We start from the raw sequence: 21,012 nt of genomic DNA on the forward strand, positions 1-21,012 counted from the left end.
TTGGGAGTTGGGTCATCTAGACCCACTAGACAGTGCTCTGAACCTTTTTTCTTCAATGATTTGTGATCTTCACTGGTGTACATGGATTACATGAAATCTTTCCACCTTTATCCACCTTTGTCATGGTAAGAATAACACATCAATGCAAGGGTGGGGTCATCTAAGATAGCACAATGGTTAAGGGGTTTAATGCTCGGTTGAGATCTGCTGTTAACTTGGGTGAAGCCTGAGCAGAGAATAACATCAAAATGCTATTTGCTACATGCTATTTTGGTGTAAGTTGGACAGAAGCAGAACCGTAGTGGTTTAATCTTCCAAACATACTCGTTGCAGCTCATCTCATGAGAGGCTTTCACATAAGCTACAGAAACTGCAGTGCCACCCAAGCACTCAGATAACTAAAAAACACAACAGTTTGACCCCACAAGACAGCGCGCTGAAACTTTTTTCTTTAATGAATTGTGATCTTCACTGGTGTCCATGGATTACATGAAATCCTCTTCACCTTTATCCACCTTTGTCATGGTAGGGAGAACATGTCAATGTAAGGGTAGGGTCATAGGATAGCACAAGGGTTAATACAATCCTGTTCAAAATCTGCAGTTAAGAGTAAAGATGTTTCAGTTTAGATCATTTACATTCATGAAGCCTGTAAGGTAATAGGCCCAGCTCGCACTTTAACGCATTACAACCCACAATCCACTTGAGTCTCAGCGCATTAAAAAAAATTACCATTCAGGCTTCATCTAATTTTCATAAAAGCAGAATTCTTTACAGACTTTCTGTGCCATGGAGTGTTGTTATATGTTTACCTTTTTTTTCTAAAGAAAAAAACCTTTAGGCTGAGTGAACTATGAATGTTGAAGATGTCGCACAATCCTGCATGGAGTCTGATAAACAAGAAGACATTAACACCTGGGACAAACCATTTATCTATCTATCTATCTATCTATCTATCTATCTATCTATCTATCTATCTATCTATCTATCTATCTATCTATCTATCTATCTATCTATCTATCTATCTATCTATCTATCTATCTATCTATCTATCTATCTATCTATCTATCTATCTATCTATCTATCTATCTATCTATCTATCTATCTATCTATCTATCTATCTATCTATCTATCTATCTATCTATCTATCTATCTATCTATCTATCTATCTATCTATCTATCTATCTATCTATCTATCTATCTATCTATCTATCTATCTATCTATCTATCCATGCAGGGGTGAATGAAGGTGAAAAGAAAATAAGATGATGACCTTTTATGATGCCTGGAGAAAAAAGCACTACATTTAAAATGAAAGAAACTGAAAAAAAGAAGAAAAAAGCATCAGGGCCACATTTTACAATCATAGAAATATATGTTTGTTTATTGAATAATATTCCAGAATAGGACTCCTCCGTTGATTCATAGGAGTTGTAGTAGAAATGTACACGTTAAATGACAGACATGAAGAGAGGGCGAATCAAGGGCTTGTCTCTTGAGAGAGAGAGTCAACCTTGAGGAGTCACAAGTGCATGCTTCAAGAAAAAAGAAAAAGATTACAATAGTTGCCTGCAGATTTCGATTGAAGTGAGCCTTGTAGGTTTGTTTTCCCTCCTTGAGTCTGGACTGCTAGGTCTCGTTGCATATTGCTGGCTTTTGTCTTGCTGCTTTTTGGAGTGTTCAGAAAAGCTGCAACCATGTGATCTTCTGTTCAATATTGAGGAGTCCAGCATGTCTTTAAATCCCTGCCATCACTCGTGAAGGCGGGGACTGGGGAGTCAGGCCAGCTCTCAGTGGCTGACCAGTACCAAGGCTCACTTTACTTATGGCTTCTTCTTTTTTTCTTCCTTCAAAAACAGAAAACAATTTTTGTGTCTGGAAGACGAGAGGATTGTTTAGAGAGATGGAGAAGTCAACAGTCTGAAAGAGCAAGAGATAAGCCTTTGTGGAACAACCCTGGAAGACTTGCATGACCACCAAGGCACAAGCACAACTAAGTTATTCTGCTGTTTTCACAGGAATTCATTGCATCTGTCACCAAAAACACAGCGGAGCTGCACAGTGGCATTCTGGCTGGAAGAATTTCACTTAGGATTCGTATGAGAGTGGATATGTTTTGGTGCAGACTAAAGGACATACGGTACTACAGGAGAAAAATAAATATGCATAATCCACTTCCTATAAGGTTTGACACAAACAGTGCACAAATACACTATTAACACAAATGCAAACAGGCAGATTTGAGATAATGAAAGTCCATCTGCAGTTTTTCTCTGGAATTATGGAACTCTCAACCATTTTCTCTATTTGGATTCCATTCCTGAACTGATTGATTGGAAACACAACAGAGTTCCCAGGATGTAAAAGTAAAACTCTTTCCATTCCCTACAAAAGCCCTCTCTTTTCTGTACATCAAACAAGAAAAATAAAAACAGCAATTCAGCAACATACAAACATGAAAAAAACAAAAAAAAACATTTAAATTTTGCGCCACATGATGCAATTATAAGTAAATTTCCATGTATTAAGGTTGTATAAGATTGTAGTTGTATGAAGGAGTCACCACAATGATGAAATTCTTTAAAAGAAAATTAGTAAAGCAATAGAAACTTTTATTTCTCCTCCAACTAATATGAAACCAGTTTGGTGGATTTTCTTAGAAAACTCTCAGAGCACACTTTAACGAAAAAACTACAAAAGAAACAAAGCATAGCTCTTTTTTTCATTGCAGGTTATAAAAACGCCCGTTAAAGTTGTTTGCAGTGACTTATTTGTTAAAGTCGACTCTAAAACACGTTAGGTTGTACTTATTGTAATGTATCTTTGGGTTCTTTAACATTTGGGATGAAATGACGATGCCTAAAATTTGCTAAGACCACCTCAATCCTATTGACTCAACGTTCAAAAGCCTGTCTAAACCCTTTCTCAGGTGACTGCCTGAACACCTGGAGGGTGGAACATTTTTCCAGTTTTTCAAGTTTATGAAAATGTTTTTGTTCCGTCTAAAACTTTTGTATTTTCTTACAAATACGTGTGGGTGCTCTTTTTAATTAATTTGTTTTTTCAAACTATATTTTTGAGTCCAGATATGTTCATAGAGTCTAAAATGGACTTTTAAATGTCTTTTGTTTTTTGCAGCAATAGCAGGGTGGAAGTTTGACTTTTAGTATTGATATTTACTTTTGTTTGAGTCATGTGCTTTTTTTTTTGATTCACACATGCAACTGTAGAGGGTAACAATAAGTGCTGGAAATTAAACCCATTGCAGATTTTGGACCAGAATAACAACTTTAAAAGTCAATTTTGGGTTTTTGACCTCCTACGACAAGACAGCTGCACTTTCCACCTGTTTCACATTGCTTTTGAGTTTTACGCTTCTTATTCTAAATCTTTTTCAAAAGAAATCATTCCTTTTTTCCCCCACATGATTCAATATTTACAGCTTTCCCTGTTCTTGCCTTATCTACTTGCAAAATCAACATGAAACAACTTGCTGTTGCATTCCTTCAGACTGACACAAAATACAGTAAGGCCCGGCAGCTTTCATGTGCGGAAAAACCTGTATTTGACATTAAGTTACATCCAACTCAGGATTACTTTGAAATATGTGCACTTTATTATACGAAAAAAAAGATGAATATTTTTGGTTCAATCTGCACCTTGAAATTCCTGTAAGGGTTTTTGAAAAATGTATATGCAGATTCTTTGATTACAGAACTGGAAAATTTAGATTTTATTTGTCTACAACTTGCCATTAGAATTGGAATATTCTCCCGGCCACAAAAGTGTGCCGAGCCTCACCTTCATGATCCTATCCACACGTTGCCTCCCAACTGCTGAACCTCTTCTCCTGTGTACCTTCCTTATCAACATTCCTGAAGAATTCACCTGCTAATCCCTCACTCTTTCCAAACAACCGCCTTCAAGCCGTAGCCTCTTTGCAATTCTGCTCACAAATTCTGACTTTCTTTCACCCTCGACACATTTGGATAGCCCTCGTTTCACATCCGGTTACCATCACCTCTTTGGGACACAGTTACAAATTCAAATGCAATTCATGGTAACCCCTATTTTTCAACTTTTCTAGGGTTACAGTTTTGGATGTAACAATGAATCGATAAATTGAATAATTGATTTTTGTTTGTCCGATCCAACCAAATTGATCTGTCTGAGACAAGTTAATGAAATCGTATTGACCTTAACCATTATAAAATTGTTTCACAATGAAATAAATTGATTATAATCAATATTGAAAAATACCATTTTCCAATATTCCAATATTTTCCAATAGGCACGGTGGGTAAAAATGACCAACACACATGTCATGACAGCAAAAAATGTTTAAGCCATCATTCCAGTCCAAACACTTTGAATTTAGAAAAGACATGTGACCATACAGTGTGGTAGAATGTTCAAATAATGTTCCTTTTGGATTGTTTTGATTTACACTTGAATATCTTGCAAAAAATACAAGGGAAACTTCTCTTGCACTGTTCAGTAGCCAGGTATTTATCTCTGAGTCACACTGCTGGAATATTAGGCTAAAGATGTCCTGGATCAATTTTTGGTCAGTGAAAAATCAACCAAAATCGACTATGAATCGGATCGGTAACCACAAATCATGATATGAATCGAGTCATTGTTAAAATGAATCGTTACACCCCTAGTTCCAGTGTTATAATTCCTGACAGACAGAAAGAAAGGGGCCTAGTTGCAGTCTTTTTTAATGGTGTCCATGCATGCTCTTTGTTTAATGGGGGAACTGAGTTTTTTTAGTGGTTTTCATATGTGCAGCTCTCACAAACTCTGTCTGACCTGGAATCCCGCCTCATGCTGCACTAAAGCTTTCCAAAAGAAAAAAAGAAAAATAGATGCCCACATTAGAAGAAATTTGTTGTTTCTTTGACTGAAGGGCAAACAGGGAGCGATCTCCTCTTCTTAGTTACTTTCAAGCGAGCACAGACTCTGAATGCACGGCCACAGACACCCACTCACACGAGGTTAAGCACACCCAGACATTCATTCAGATGACTCCATTCTTCATAGCAATTCTTCCAAGGTGATTTAATAAAGCCAGTGAGTGGATAAGCTAGTAGACATTATCAGAATAACAAGTGCAGCAGCTCACAGGCTCTCTGGCTTTGATGTGGGGCTTCAAGCTCGCCTTTATGCTGACAGCAGATGCTGAGTGAAGTAAATGTTGCTGTTCCCTTCAGGTTTCTCAGCTCAGATCCGTCCCGGGCTTGACTTTAGTCCCAGTTGCTTATTTGCACCCTTTATCAAGTCAGCACACACACTCACTGATCTCTTTTCTCCTATTTGAATTGACCTTTTGGAATTGCTTTGAAAAATCCTCCTTATTAAGATGTTTGTTGACATGAATTTACTTGAACCATTTGTAATTCTATTTCTACTTTTTCGTCATTTTTTTGTGAAGAAAATAATCCTCATTTTTAGTGTCATCGTAAGGCATTTTCATGCTCATGCTTTTAGTCATATTGTCATAAAAAAGTCTCCTTTTGAGCATCGTTCTTATCAAATCATAATCAAGGACACAGATGAAAATCAAAACCCAACTGATTGGTTTTAGTTCTAATGCGATTAACTGTAAAAGATCGAGTCTGACTGCAAATTGCTTTGCAGCCTAATCTGGTTCATCTGACTTTGAACTTCACTTGACCCTGATGGTTTGCTTTTGCTGGTAGGTGGATGCTGACAGCTTGGCCACAGGGTCTCCACCTTCTGTGCAGATAAAGGGCCTCGTGGTTAGGGGGGATGATGCAGCAAAGAAATCAATTCATCTGACAGACAAAAATCCAAGATGGGGGAAAAAGGAGCATTAAAAAGTCACAGAAGACACTGAAATAATAAAATGGACTACAGGGGGTGTGGTCCTGGTTGTGATGCTAGGCTGCTTCAGATGAGGGCGGGGTCTCCCTTCCTGCTGATGGACTGCTGACCCTTTTGCTCCTCAATGAATTGCAGTGCACTTGTGGGATGTGGCGTTGGGGATGGGGGGTGGGGGGTTGGAGCACCCTTTCGTGCCATCCTCACTGCCTCGTGGACAGCTGTGTTTCCAGTGTCACTGCTGCCCTTCATCCCAGCCTCCTCCTCCTCCTCCTCCTGTGCTAGGAAGCATCCGCCCTGGGAGCTTCTTTCTGTCCGTTCTTTAGGGTTGGTGAATCTGACGTCCTCACTGTCTTCCGAGGAGGACTCACTGGCTCGGTGGTGAGCTCGTGGAGAGATGGCTCCTTATACATCGCAACTGTATGAGAAAGAGGAAGCCGGTTACCATGGTGATGGTAACCGGAAAACACCCCACAAAGGACGCAAACCTTCTATGACTTTAGGCACAAAGTGTGCCGCTCCCTTGGTCTTCTTTACCCGATTGCCCTTCATGATTTGACCATCTCGGTTGATACCAATATACCAGGAGCGGCCAGACTGGGTCTGACGATAGAGCATGGATGAGTACGTGACATAGTAGTTCTCAAACACGCTCTCTTTGAACTTACACTCGGGGGTGAAGTTCTCCTGGAAGAAAATATTAAAAGAGGAAACAAAGACAAATTATTCTTCAAAAATCCATCTTAAAAGAGCGTTAAGAGCACAAAGATGCTTGTGGTAATAAGGACATAGAAATAACATGAGCTTTTATCAAAGGAAAAAAAAACCTGCAGACAAAATAACTGTTCAATGTCATGTAGGATTTACTGTATAAAAATGCTTTTTTTGGGCTCAAAACAGATTCAAACAGAACATCAACAACTTAGAGAAGCCAAAACAAGAAAGAATTGATTAAGAGAAGCAGAGACCTGCTGAGACAACCAAAATACTGGATTTTCAAAAGTAAAAGGCACATTTAAAAGTCTTCATTTAAAAAATAAATAAAAATAAATAAAACTATACAGCTTGTCTGTGAAGACTCTCATTCATCCAGGTTGATTCCATCACTGTAGTAGGTTTAAAAGTTGTCATCTGGACTTGGTTTTTAAAGTTGATAAAGGCTTTGTCAATCCTGAAATAGCTCTTTTACCAGCTATTTCAGATTTAACAAAGCCTTTTGGATAAGAGGTGAAATGTTTTCAACTTTACAAACCAAGTCCAGATGACAAATTTTAAACCCACTACTGTAACTATACACCTTAAATTCCAAAGCACCTTATACATGGATTCAATCTAGTTGCTGATATTAAAGAGATTTTGAGAGGTAAAAGGCGCTCTATCAAAATTTTTGGTGGGGTGTTTTTGTAAATATACGTTTATTTTAGCTGTATCAGTCTGGTGTTTTACGTGTATGTAGCACTAACTACGGAAGAGGATTAGGGCCGTGGAGAGAAAAAAAAAAGGGCACAAAAAATTCTGACTCTAATCTCAGAATTCTGCCTTTAAACTCAGAATTCTGATTTTATTCTGACTTTAATTTTAAAGTCAGAATTCTAACTTTAATCTCAGAATTCTGGGCTACTGGCGCATGTGAGCCACATCCACCAGCACTGCAGAGTCTGAGGAGCTGCAGGAGTTAAACCAACAAAATTGACATCTGTACATGTCTTTTTACATGATCAAGGTTTACCAGAGGAGGTCATTTCGCTACTGGAAGAACCGAGGGTAAGTAAAAAAAAAATTGTTTTAAACTGGTTCTTGTAAATGAACGGGCAGCAGGCTATGCTAGCATTTTGCATCAGCCATGCAGGGCTTTGCATAGCTGGTGCAAAAAAGGCTTTGTGATATGTTAGCACCCCCATTGTCGTGCCCGTTTATATCAACAACTACCTTATAAGTTCGTTTTTTTATAGCCTTCAGAAAATACTCTCTACATATGTCTAACAGATTGTCGTGTTTTACTATGCATGATACCCACCGATCTTTAGTTTAAACTTTAACATTCAGTTTTCAGCCTTCTCTTCACGTGACACGTTCTCTCTTTTATTATCCCATTGTCAAACAAACACTCTGCAAACGACGGTCCCCCGTCACTGAATCATACCCTTTCATAACATTTAATACAATATAGTTTTTGTTATTCTGTATATGCTTTGTGTGGTGCTATCACTGCTGTCAAGCGATCTTCATTTTTTTTTTTTTGTCTTTTTTTCTTGTTTATAGGTGCGATAGTACATATCTGAGAATACCTGCAGATAACTGACATACCTTTTCCTTCTAATTTGACTTTATTTCTTATTTTCTATTCATCTTCGGAACCCGTTTTGTCCCAAAATGGGTCACAGGGCTGCTGGAGCCTATCCCAGCCTCTTATTTCATATGTGAAATTTAAAGAAATATGTATAATTAAACACATTTTTTCTCATTATTTTGTTACTTACTTTTAATTTTCAGTATTTCCATAACAGATGCATCAAATGATAGTAACCTAAGATCAAAAGTATTAAATCAACTAAAATTCAGTCCCTTGCATTACATGTGTTAGTTCTGCCCTTGTAAACAATGTTGGCAACTCCTGTTTAACTCACCCATATGGTAAAAAAAAAGGTGTTATGGTGCCAACTGAAGGAAGTAGCTCACAGGCCTCCATAGTTCTGGGATTAAAGACAGAATTCTGACTTTTTTCTCAGAATTCTGAGATTAAAGTCAGAATTCTGAGTTTAAAGTCAGAATTTTCTATGCCTTTTTTTTTCTTTGTCCATGGCCCTAATCCTCTTCCGTACACTAACACACACAGCAACCACATCATTCCAAACCTGGATTCTCCTTTAAAGCTCAACACTTTCTATTTTGTGTTCTTGCATACATTACTGAAGGCAATAATGGAGTCTTCTACTTTTTGAGTTTTCTACAATACAAATAACAACACACATGTAGGGTAAAAAGTGCTAAAAGAAAAGTAGTTTTTTTCTATAACACAGAGAATGCAACTTTTGATTAAGTACTGAGACAAATTGAGCTCAAAACAGTCGGAAGGACTCTCCAATCTATCGAAGGACTGATTTGCATTTGTTTGGGCTGTTTAGAATCCAAGTTAACTCTTGTGCTATCCTAGGCACTTTAACGTTGGGAGTTGGGTCATCTAGACCCACTAGACAGTGCTCTGAACCTTTTTTCTTCAATGATTTGTGATCTTCACTGGTGTCCATGGATTACATGAAATCTTTCCACCTTTATCCACCTTTGTCATGGTAGGGAGAACACGTCAATGTAAGGGTGGGGTCATAGGATAGCACAAGGGTTAATCAAACTAAAACCCTTTTTCCTGAAATGTTCTTAAAAAAAGGAACATTTTGGCTGAAGCAGCCGCGTTTTCTGACAGTTATCTATGACTGATTAAATCTGAAATAACACAGTCAAATGAAATGAATTTGATTAAATCCATTACTTAAGACAGGCCTTGTAAATGACCATGCCCCAGCCACACCTTCCTCCCCTCTGTCCAGAGCATTTATTGAGCTCTGCTCAACTGCTGAAATTAACCAGTGGAGACAGATATACATCTCTTGGTGTGCATCAGGGTCTGGTCTCGACAGGTTCCTTCCCCTGTCAGGAAGCAGAGACAATCTCCTGGATTGATTGAGTCAGTGCAGCAGGGCAGAAATGGCTGAGTGCCGAATTTCTCAGGGAGCCAGGAATTCAGAGCTAGGTCCAAGTTTAGTGGAGACTGAACGGTGCAACAGACTTCCAGTTTCACACATACAAGTCATGATTTTATTCATCACAGCGTCCTTCTTAAGCTCAGATGGTGTCAAAGGTACAGTGGCCCTAAATTTAATAAAATTCAATTTTATTTATATAGCCCAATACTACAAGAATAGTCGTCTCAGTGGGCTTCATACCGGTGATTGTATAGTAACCATGAAATAAGTCACAAAATTCAACAGGTAATGGCTAAACTAAACTTAACAGACTAAGCTAAACTCGGCATCCCTGCCCTTAGACCCTCATCTCAGTCAGGAAAAACTCCTATAAAAAATGGATTGGGGAAAGAAACAAAAAAAAGAAAAAACCTCAGGGATGTCCACATGAAGGAGGGATCCTCTCCCCGGATGGACAGACGATGTAGCAGAACTGTTGGAGAAGAATTAGCTTATCTAACTCTACAACTACATGTTTGAATTGTGTAATAGATGGGCTTCATCCAGCCCCAAGCTGAAGTGCAAATCAAACCAACAAATCATTCAATACAAAAACACATTAAAAATAACAACGACAATAAAAAAGCAAAACGCAATTCCAAAACAAGTAGAATAAAAATTTAACATTTCGGAAAACTAAATTAAATTAAAAAAATTAAAGCGAAATATATAAAAACCAAAACACAACAAGAAATGGTTTCTTTTTGTGCTTCATTCTTTAACATTTTATTTTGATATCTGGAAATCAACTTTGCTTTCCAAAATATTTTTTTATGTAGGTACTATAGAACATCAAAGACCGGATCATGTTTGAGCATAATTTTAACTGAAAGTTATTTGGCATGAAGTGACTGGATGTGCTCCGTACTAATCATAAAACTTTTATTCGTAAGCAGACATTAAAGACTTATTTGAAAAAACTCAAATGTTATCATCTAATCAGTAATGCCTCCTAGTACCTACATTTTCTTTATATTTCTTGTATTTTGTTATTTTATTTAGATTTCTTGAAATAACTACAACTTTCTGAAAATTTTCCTTTTTTCTTCATTTAATTGTTTTGGAATTGTGTTTTGGTTTCTAGAATTTTGTTTTAATATCTAGAAAGTTTTTTGGTTTGTTATTATTTTTTTTGTTGTTGTTGTTCTGATCTTTGATTTGTTTTTGCATTGCATGATTTGTTGGTGTGATTTGCACTTCAGGGCCACCGTTCGCAGGACTTTCTTTGTCATCTATGAATGCCCAATTGCTCCTTGCAGCCAATGTTTGTTCCACAAATGTTTTCCCACCCTTTGGGAAAAAAAAAAAAACGTGCCTAAAAAAAAGCACAACACATTCCATCCCGCCAGGCGGGGTTATTTTAAGATCTACTGACAGGTTTGATATCTTCTGCTGCGCTAAGGCAGAGGACGGGATCGATAGATGATCCGTGTCATTCATTATTAATCAGGCCAGAAAGTAAGAAGGGTGGGAAGCGTGGGTGACAGAAGAAGGGAAAGTGGGGAAGACAGGAAGGAGAGCAGGGATCACTCAGAGAGGACACAGGAGTTGCCGGATAATAAAGCCGATTGAGGGGAGAGCAAAAAAGGTGAGGCCTCTCCCGACCTTAAGCTTCAAGGCTGACACTTTTGTCCCTCTTGAAAGAGGAGCCATCACTTCAGCAAAACATCCTTCAGCCACACATCTGACGTGACACCGCAGATAACCCCTCTCCCAAGTCCTCCTATAATTGCCCTTCATAATAACTCTCCTGAAATTAGTCTAAAGATAGACAGATTTGATATTTCACTCCAGGAGTCTCCGAAGGGCTGGAGAGGAAAATCAAAACATTTTGCAAGCATGGAAAAGATAGTAAAATAAATCATTCTTATGATATAGAGCAGACTTTTCGACGTTTCCACCACGCTCACTTGCACAGATGAATAATGGCTGTCGATGTGGGGCACATTTTTGAGATGAGGGACGAGGGAATATTTCCATCCAAACAGTGGACTCTAGGCCTGGAAGTTAATCAAAACCTCCCTCTTTACCCATGTTCTGAGATTCAGGGTAAATGATTTTATTCCCTTCTGCTTGCCTCAAGCCAGAAATTTGAATGACAGTAGATGAGAGAGGTAATGTGTAACGTCCGTGCCGAGAATCCCTAAGACGGGAAAAACCTTTTTGTGATGCAGAGTATTATCTCAATCCTGCCTCCCCACACGCATCAGCTCCCTCTTCATCCCTGGTGCCTGATTACATCTATTCTGCTTCAGGAAGCTTCATGCAGCCATGCACTGGAAGTGTACTTACTGCAAAACAGACAGAAAAGCTCCTAAATTACAGGCAAGGAGCTCCCTGAAGTAACTAACATCTTCAACTAATAAGAGTTTAATGAACAGAAATAAATGTTGTGGCTCTGACTAATGTTCTATATCTTGTTTATTTTCATTTTGAAATGCACTCCCCTGCATGAAATCTAAGCTCCTGAGCGAAAATGTTGACATCCTTGCAAGAATTGGCACGCAGTACCCAATGTGGACAGCAGGGGTCATGGGTTTTCCACGTCTTGCGACTGTCCCATCAGCACACAGTGTGATCTGTGAACTGCTGTGAAATCTGCCCAGCTGCAGTGAAGCCACCACACTCCCAGAGCACGGAGTCACTGCTGCAGCAATCCACAGGGCGACGGGAAGCCTATTCAGTCCTGTCAGTGAAAGGTGGTTGATGTGGCTGCGGAGCCACACGTAAATGCACAATTACATAAGTCAGACAGGCACAGATGTGCTTATGAAGACGGCTTTACCCCGGCTGACACCGGCAATTAATACTGTCTGGCAGAACACATGTATGGTCTGTCCACAGTGCTCTCAAACACGCCATGAAGCTCACATGACAAGGACACAGTGGATGATGATGATGATGAGGTGCAAGTACTTATGGCTTTGCTGAGCTGATGGACAACATGAGGGCTGTGTCAATACAAGGCCTTAGTACCACTTCAGCTCTTAAACATCTCATTTTGTCAACTCTAACAGAGAAATCCTGAAGGAAATGAATTAGATTGATTATTAAAATCATTTATATACTGTAGTAAATAAAACACAACAAGACACAATATTGATCTGACATGGGGACCATTTAGAAAAGTTCAAAGATTTGATGCAAAAATAAAATATACAGAAAAATAATAATTTATCAATAATTATTATTTTCAGAATTTGCCAACATGCTGTTTTAAAAAATTATTTTTCCAATGCCCCCCTTTACTAAAAGTAAGGGCAGAAGACATTAAACATTTAGAAATAAAAGAAAAAAAACAAAGTATATGAACAAAACCTAAATTACTATCTATTTTGTCATGAGTTCTTTCTTTCCGATGATGTTTGCTGTTATTAATTTCTTGTTTCTCACAAATATATATATATATATATATATTTTTTTTTACTGAAAGGAAATATTGTGCTTTATTCATTCAGTCTGTCACAGGGTCACACATATCACACACCCATGCACACTCACATTCACACCTGTGGACAATTTGGAGTGACCAATTAACCTATGAAGCATGTTTTTGGACGGTGGGAGAAAGCCGGAGTCCCCGGAGAAAACCCACGCATGCATGGGGAGAACAGCCAAACTCCACACAGAAAGGTCAGTGTGAGGCAAGAGCGCTAACCACGGCGCCACCGTGCAGACAATACTGTGCTTAAAAAAGTCAAATAATGGGTCAGTTAAGAACGCCGTTCTTTAAAAAAAAAGTTTTACTAAAACCAAATTAACCCGCTATTACTGTCTATGTAGCAAAATGCTATAGCAAAAGAAAATACTTTTTTTTGTAACAACCCATCAAGGACATCTGTACTGTGTTTGGCATGATATTAGTGCTGTTTTTTTCAAGAAAAATATGATGGAAAACACAAAAACTGCCATGAATGGAGTGCACTGTCCTGTGATAGCAAAGTGACATGAGTTCTTATCCAGAGTGCTGATGGGTTTTATTTGATTTAAGCTTTACATTGAAAGAAATTTAAACCTGCAAAGGCTTGTAAAATGTATTTTGAAAGCAATTTTACTATTGACCTTTTTACACCATATGTTCTGCACTATAAAGCGCACTATAAAGCCTTATTTTTAATTCTAAAAAGGGGAGAGGGCCTTTTAATCTGGAGCGCATAATCAGGGCGGTGGCAGCAGACTGGCAACAGCTCTGATTGGACAATATGTAAATGTCTCCGGACATTGGCTGTCCACATAGTGCCACCGGGCGGCTGGGGGGTATATAAAAAGTGGGCCATTCTGCACCAGTGGTCATTCACACCTCATATTTTGAGAACACATTATAATCTTGTCCAGTTATAACTTTACACATTTTTTGACATGCCTCCCATGAAACCCAGCAAGGACAAAGCCCAAGCATCCAAAACGAAGGTCCAAGCGGTCCAAGCACCGCAGGGGTCTTCATCGGATGAAGAGCGTTAATGCATCAATGCTGTCTCACCATTTATATGCAGGACCCACAGTGGCAGGGGATCACCTTTGTCAACAGCCCTCATTGGTGCAGGGGGGCGATATAAAATCGGCCCATCATCAGGCGATTTTGGGGACTTTGGAGACCCTCCAATTAGTCAATTATTGCACTGCTGCCTTCCTGCCACCGACCTGTCACTGGACTGCCATCACACAACTTCAAAAGGTGCCCCGGACGGTCAAAGAATTATCCAGTTGCCGTAAAATTGTACCTTTTTCTTAATACCTCCGAGGCCACCAAGCAGCTTGTGCCTGCGGCCTCCTGGTTACCAATGCCGCCAAATTGGCTAAAAAACTTGTATGTAGGTCACAGCGCTATGGCATTTTGGGATGTGTGACCGTAGCCTTGTCTCTGACTTTTGTCTCACTTAATGTGCCTTATAGTTTGGTGCGTCTTATATTTGACACAAGTTCAAAGACAGCGTATTCATAGTGCGGAAAATAGGCTATACATCGACAGGCACTGCTCTTAAAATGAGCTTTAGTACACATGCCACTGTTTAACAGACTCTGAGGCAGTAGCCAGGGATACTTGTTTTCTGTTTACCATCTGCCAATAAATAAGAACAGAGCCATTTATTGTTATAGGGATTGAATCTTCCATCCTCTGTTTTACCGAGCGTATGACATGTCTTACCTCTGGTCTCTGGAATAATACTGAGCTTTGTTCAGCAATAGAGTTTAGTTGACTGCACCTAAGCGATCACACTAGCAGCTCTTTATCGATCGAACATTATTGGATATGACACTAATGGCCATTAACTGTTATCCTTATAATTTTACAAATATAGTCCTAAGGCTATTAGACATTCATATTCAAATTTATATCAAAATATTTTGTAGACTGAGGCTGATAATAAAACTTCCACAATGAGGATCACTGTGGAAGCTCAAATACATTTAATCTTTTGAAACATTATGACAGAGACATACAAATGAAAAACAAAAGGCCACCTGTAAAGAAAAACATCACTTCTAACATGTCAGCATCTGTCTTCAAAGTCTGTCCAGCCCTGTCCATGCACAGACAGAAGTTTTCTCCGCGAGGACGCTGAACATCAGAACTTTTCCTGCAGAAATGATGAAGCACCAGCATGTTTTTGGACTAGCTTCACTGCCTTATGTGGGTTTGTTTGGTCCATGAGGAACACTTACCGAGGTATAGAGGTATCCTTCACCGTTCATGGCAAGGTACAGCCCTGTTTTTGTCCCTTGAATTGCAACAATCCGCAGTCCCACAGGAATTAAGTTGAACTGAGCTAAATCGGGGAGTAAAGCAGAAGAAGATAACGCAAAGACAGGCATTATTAAGGGAAAGCCAGTTGACTGGGAAATCAAACATATTCTGCCATTTCCGTTGCATTGTCAATGATGTTCTCTCAGAATTAACATTCCCAAAAGTGTCTCACCTTTGTTGTGCTTCCTGGTGTCTCAATATTTGGATAATAAATACAGAGGATGCTAAAGCATGGCTAAAAGAATGGCAGCAAATGTGCGTAGATCCATTATGCCCTTTTATTAAAATAGGATCGTACCACCTGATTTAAGGGACAAGGGCTCAATGGGAAAATATTTAACAATTCTTTTTGGGAAAAAGCCCAGTATCTGAAGGTCAAAACAAATTACACATATTCTCAGCTGATACAAATGATTCCTTTAAATGACTTTTAGATATTGAGTTGGAGTTTGAACTAGAATCAAACTTTAAGATCCAATTATTTCTTCTCTAGAGAGAAAAAAACACTTAATTGCCAAACTTTGACAGCCAGTTTGACAAGAAGTCCCGTCCCATTTCCAACACAAAAATAGCCATGTTAATTCAGGCAAATTTGACAGGTGAGCTGAGAAAGTTTTTACATTGTTCTTGACTCTTCCGCCTCCGTGCTCCATATAAGACTTTAGTTTGGTTTAGTTAAGGCCTTAAATTGCAGGGCTGACTTCACCAAAAGATGGAAGATTTTAGCTAATTTTTAAGGTTTGGTAAAAGTTGCATATCTTTTTTTGTTTTTTCTAGAGGAAACATTCAGTAAGGTATCTAGTCCAGGAGTCTGCAACCTTCAAAACTTAGTCATTTGGTTTAATTTCTCTGTGACCACAACCCAGAAGGTTCACCCTTTAGAAAAATAAGACGCTAATTTGTATTTAGGTTACTGTGACTATTATCATAACTATGAACAAACTACCAGTTTTTTTATGAAAAACATTAATAAGGATAATTATTTTATAATATGAAATAGTTTTGGCAGGGGTTCCCATGACTTCCTTTCAAAATAAATAAAAGACATCCTATACCACTAAGAACATCTCAATGCAGCGAAAGTAATAGCAGGTAGTGTGATGTAAGTAGTGATTAACCCTTGTGCTATCTTAGATGACCCCACACTTACATTGACGTGTTCTCCCTACCATGACAAAGGTGGATAAAGGTGGAAAGATTTCATGTAATCCATGGACACCAGTGAAGATCTCAAATCATTGAAGAAAAAAGGTTCAGCGCACTGTCTAGTGGGTCTAGATGACCCAACTCGCAATGGTAACGTGCCTAGGATAGCACAAGGGTTACAAAGAGAAAAAAAACAATGCACAGTTTATTCTATTTCTGCTGGTGCATCTCAGTCAGAAATTCATAAATTTAACAAATTAAAATCAAATTAGAGCTATTTAAGTTAGCCTTACTGTATCTTTCAGACTATATGGCTCCCTTAAAATCCTTGAATTTTGTTCAATAATATAATGGCTCAAGTATGAATTCTGGTTTTGCTTACTGACCTCAATTTAATTGGAAATCTGTCAAGAAGTTAAACTTTGGTAAACGATAAAGCTGTACCACGATGGACTGTTGGAGCATTATGGCTACTGTAGTCAGGAGCCTGGAGGTGTAGTACATTTTGTGCTTCAACTGTTTTGTTTTGTAGATTAGCCAAAAAAATATGTTAATGTTTAAAATAAAAAAGCATTTTCTTTTTCGTCAACCAGAGAGCAACAAGGGGGGGGGGGGGGGGGGGGGGCACAAAGAGCCACATGTGGCTCCGGAGCATAAGGTTGCAGACCCCTGATCCGGGCCATACCTCATCTTAACCCTTGTGCTATCCTAGACACTTTACAATAGGGAGTTGGGTCATCTAGACCCACTAGACAGTGCGCTGAACCTTTTTTCTTCAATGATTTGTGATCTTCACTGGTGTCCATGGATTACATGAAATCTTTCCACCTTTATCCACCTTTGTCATGGTAGGGAGAACACGTCAATGTAAGGGTGGGGTCATAGGATAGCACAAGGGTTATAGATGAAAGCTACACCGTTTATACACCTGTAAAGTTGTTTTGTCATTTCTATATTTTTAAGCCTTTTTTTCCCCATTGCCCATGATGTAAGGAAGAAAGAGGCAGCGTACAAGTCATAAGAGCATCACAGGACCACACAACGAGATACCAGCAAGAATTCTAAAACTTGGTCTTAAAAATACATTATTTTATTATGTTCACATTTTTAGGGCACAAAAAGGAGAAAATTTAGAAAAATGCCAAATAACCTCAGCATAAATTTGAATATAAACTCTGAAACTGAATGGTAAATTCTATAAGTAGGACAACATGGAGCATCGTTGAAGGTTGCAAAACCTGCATGTCGACTGATTCAAAATTTTCTTGAGAAAAAACGTCCTTTAGAAAGGCTACTTTTGGCAAAAACCAACTGAACGTATTGAGAACAGACATGTCAGTGCTGATAACTGAGTTAGGTTTTGGTTCAGGGTTAGGGGTATTGGGAGCTAAAGGAATATTGGAACTTTACAGTTACCTAAATTAAGTGTCACAATCCTCAGAGTATAAACAATCCTTTAACCCTTGTGCTATCCTATGGGGTTAAGATGACCATTGAGGTGTTCTCCCTACCATGACAAAGGTGGATAAAGGTGGAAAGATTTCATGTCATCCATGGACACCAGTGAAGATCACAAATGATTAAAGAAAAGAGTTCAGCTTTGTGGGGTTGTTGTTGTTGTTGTTGTGGGGTCTAGATGACCTCACTCCCAATGTCAAAGTACCTAGGATAGCACAAGGGTTAAATCAAGAAAGAAGTTACAATGTATCTCCCCCAAAAAGGAGATGCTGGTAATGAATACACTCAAGCAGTTTTTGGAACATAACCTGTATGTTCAACAACTAAGGTTTTGACATTTACCTGCCATAAAAACAGAAAAGACAAGGTCCTGTTTGAGCTTAATTTAAATATAAATTCAAATCCAAATATAAAACAATATTAGGGCATACAGATATTAGAAATGTAAAGTTAAACCTTTTTACTTTGAAGAGACTAGGAATTGACTTGCAAGTTTAACACATGATTTATTTCATTCAACAGTCAGTTTATTATGTTTTGTTATTATTATTATTTTTTTTGGGAAGAGTAGCTGCATTGTTTTATTTTGAAATTCTATATTGCTTTATTTTGAAACTTTTCAACTTTTTTTTCACCCACTCTTGACATAACTGTTGCCACACCAATCTAACAAGGCATTTTGTTGCTATCTTATATAAGTGTGTCGTCTCAGGGGGGTGAAAATAACTTACAGAAAGAGCTGCCTTCATCCTTTGTGCTGCCAATGGAGCCATCAGGAAGCATCTGCAGGTAGAAGCCATGCTGACTGAAGAGCCGGGTAACAATGCCTTTCAGCTGTGGCTCTGCATGGGTGCACAGAAAAGCAACATTTCATCAGACACATGCTGCTGCCAGAGAACGACAACTTCCAATGATGTACAGAGGCTACAAAACAAAGGTGCATGTAAGTTAAAAACCATTAACTATAAATATAATGTGCTAAATATTATATTCAATAGTGCCCCCTAACCCTATATTTGCGTCAATATAAACATAAAATGCTCAACCAAAAACAAGATCCAGAGAATAGATACAGAATAAATAATATCAACTCAATTGAAGAAAGCTCATGGAGTTCAAGTTTACATTTACCGTAATTTGGTTTTCGACAGATGGTAGAAAAATATTTGTTTTAATCAACATTGAACAACATAGAGCAGGGGTGTCAAACTCATTTTCACTGAGGGCCACATCAGCGTAGTAGCTGTCCTCAAAGGGCCAGATATAACTTACACATGTAACTAAATGGAATGAAAAATAAATAAAACTACTCTTTAATGTTAAATTACTCAATATTTATGAATTATAACTTTTTAAAGTGACAATTACAGTTGCATAAAAACACAGCTTTTTACTGTAGCAACCCTTTTCAATTTTGTCCGCTAATTAAAACCCACATAACTCCATTAATGAAGGATCAAACTGTCCAAGTGAATAACGAAAAATAACATAAAACTGAACTGAAAAGAACATGTCTTACAAGTGTAACATTTACACGTGTAACATTTTACAAAAAAGGCTGCACACAGCCTTGCATTCAATTGATGGTTTGATGACAACAATTTGTCTGCGTACACACACATAAGACCTGCAAATATTGAATAATTACAACAGTAACTACACATAAATAATATGTAATCAACAAAAAAATATATTTCAAGGAATTAAAAACGTTTATGCTCTCGTGGGCCACATGCAATGACATGGTGGGCCACATTTGGCCCGCAGGCCTTGAGTTTGACACATGTGCCATAGAGTATAGCCCAGTGGCTTATGCAGAAGTAAAACTGACAATCCTATGAAAACAAAACAAAAATAAATAACAAAGAACAACATTTTTCCAAAAATTTGGACCCAAAGATTTAAAATTCATGAGATGTTTTGTAATATAAAAATTGATGGAAATTTTCCAAAGATCTTTAGTTTAAATCAATTTAAATTAAATAAACAAACATATAAACTGGCTTGAGGGTTAAGGCAGTTGGAGGGGATTCATGTTTCGAGGCTGTTTGTGGGTTTCTGGCTTTTTCCTGCAGGGGAAGCTTCTGCTTTAACAGCTCTGGGAAAAAAAGGCTGTTCCTTAATGGGTCAAACTACTACATAAGGTGAAGAAAATGAAAGTGGCCACAAGTATTTATTAGACATTACCGGTTTCTGGACTGTTAAGCTACGTTCATGTCACTCTTGTCAATGCCTGTTGCAGCAACCACTTCAAATGAAAAGTCTATGTAAACACATGTAAATCCCCACATCAGGCTTCTGGGTACAAAACTCGCACGTTAATTTGTTGCCACGTACGTTTGTACGACCATTTTCGTGTTTTAAGTACAAAACATGCACATCAACGTGGGTTGAAAGGTAAGCCAGGACTCTGATTTGGTAGTGACATAGATGGATGGTATCATTTTTCTGTAACGGAAGTGCCAACTGTTTGAAAATTGATCATGGAGGAGAAGTGAATAATTGCAGTTTGTGCCCCACTGGAATTTTATGACACCAAGTCTTTTATTTATTGGAATGGAGCAGTGAGAGGAAAAAGTCTGGTGCAAGATTCAAGAGATTTGCACCGCTTTGACATTTCGCACCAAGCCCTTCTGAACTGTAGGTGGTGAACATACACTATTAAACAGTAGAAAAAGAACCTGTCTAAAGACGCGTTCAAGAATGCGTGTCACATGCCTGCTTGAACGTAGCATTACAGCTGTCAAAGTCACCAATGGTCACATGTACTCTCAAAAGTCCCATTTTCACTTTCAGTGGGGAACAAGGCTTACCAGTAAATAAAATAAAATAAAATAAAATACCCCCCTCACCTAGTTTTTGCAAAAAAGACATAGTTTAAAAATTATGTGTTTAACTTTCCACAACTCTAAAACAACATTGCCATGAGGCTCTTCTTTTGTTTTTGGTCTTAAAATAATCTCTGTCATGCACAGGAGCTCCTTTGCACGCCGTTACATCTGTGTACAGAATTTTCCCAGAACACCGCTGGCATGTTAATTAATACCGCTGCCATAATAAAACACACAACACACA

General features: G+C 38.3%; 1 protein-coding gene across 2 annotated transcripts in view; it reads right to left on the minus strand.

Annotated features, from left to right (window-relative positions):
• Positions 1–1,355: 1,355 nt before the first annotated feature.
• fgf11b (fibroblast growth factor 11b) overlaps positions 1,356–21,012 on the minus strand; it is a 42,817-nt gene continuing 23,160 nt past the window's right edge. Inside the window, exons 2-5 of one of the 2 annotated variants that reach the window (XM_078930642.1) lie at positions 18,669–18,779; positions 15,252–15,355; positions 6,336–6,450; positions 1,356–6,265 (exon numbers count right to left, since the gene is read on the minus strand). In XM_078930642.1, coding sequence (XP_078786768.1) covers positions 6,129–6,265; positions 6,336–6,450; positions 15,252–15,355; positions 18,669–18,779 — 467 coding nt within the window. In that variant the 3' untranslated portion in view covers positions 1,356–6,128. Of the gene's footprint in view, positions 6,266–6,335; positions 6,535–15,251; positions 15,356–18,668; positions 18,780–21,012 lie in introns of both variants that reach the window. The other variant, XM_023962578.2, reaches the window with a different exon arrangement.

This window comes from Oryzias latipes, chromosome 14 (assembly GCF_053564925.1).
Source record: "Oryzias latipes strain Hd-rR chromosome 14, Olatipes_Hd-rR_3.1".
Lineage (NCBI taxonomy): Eukaryota > Metazoa > Chordata > Actinopteri > Beloniformes > Adrianichthyidae > Oryzias > Oryzias latipes.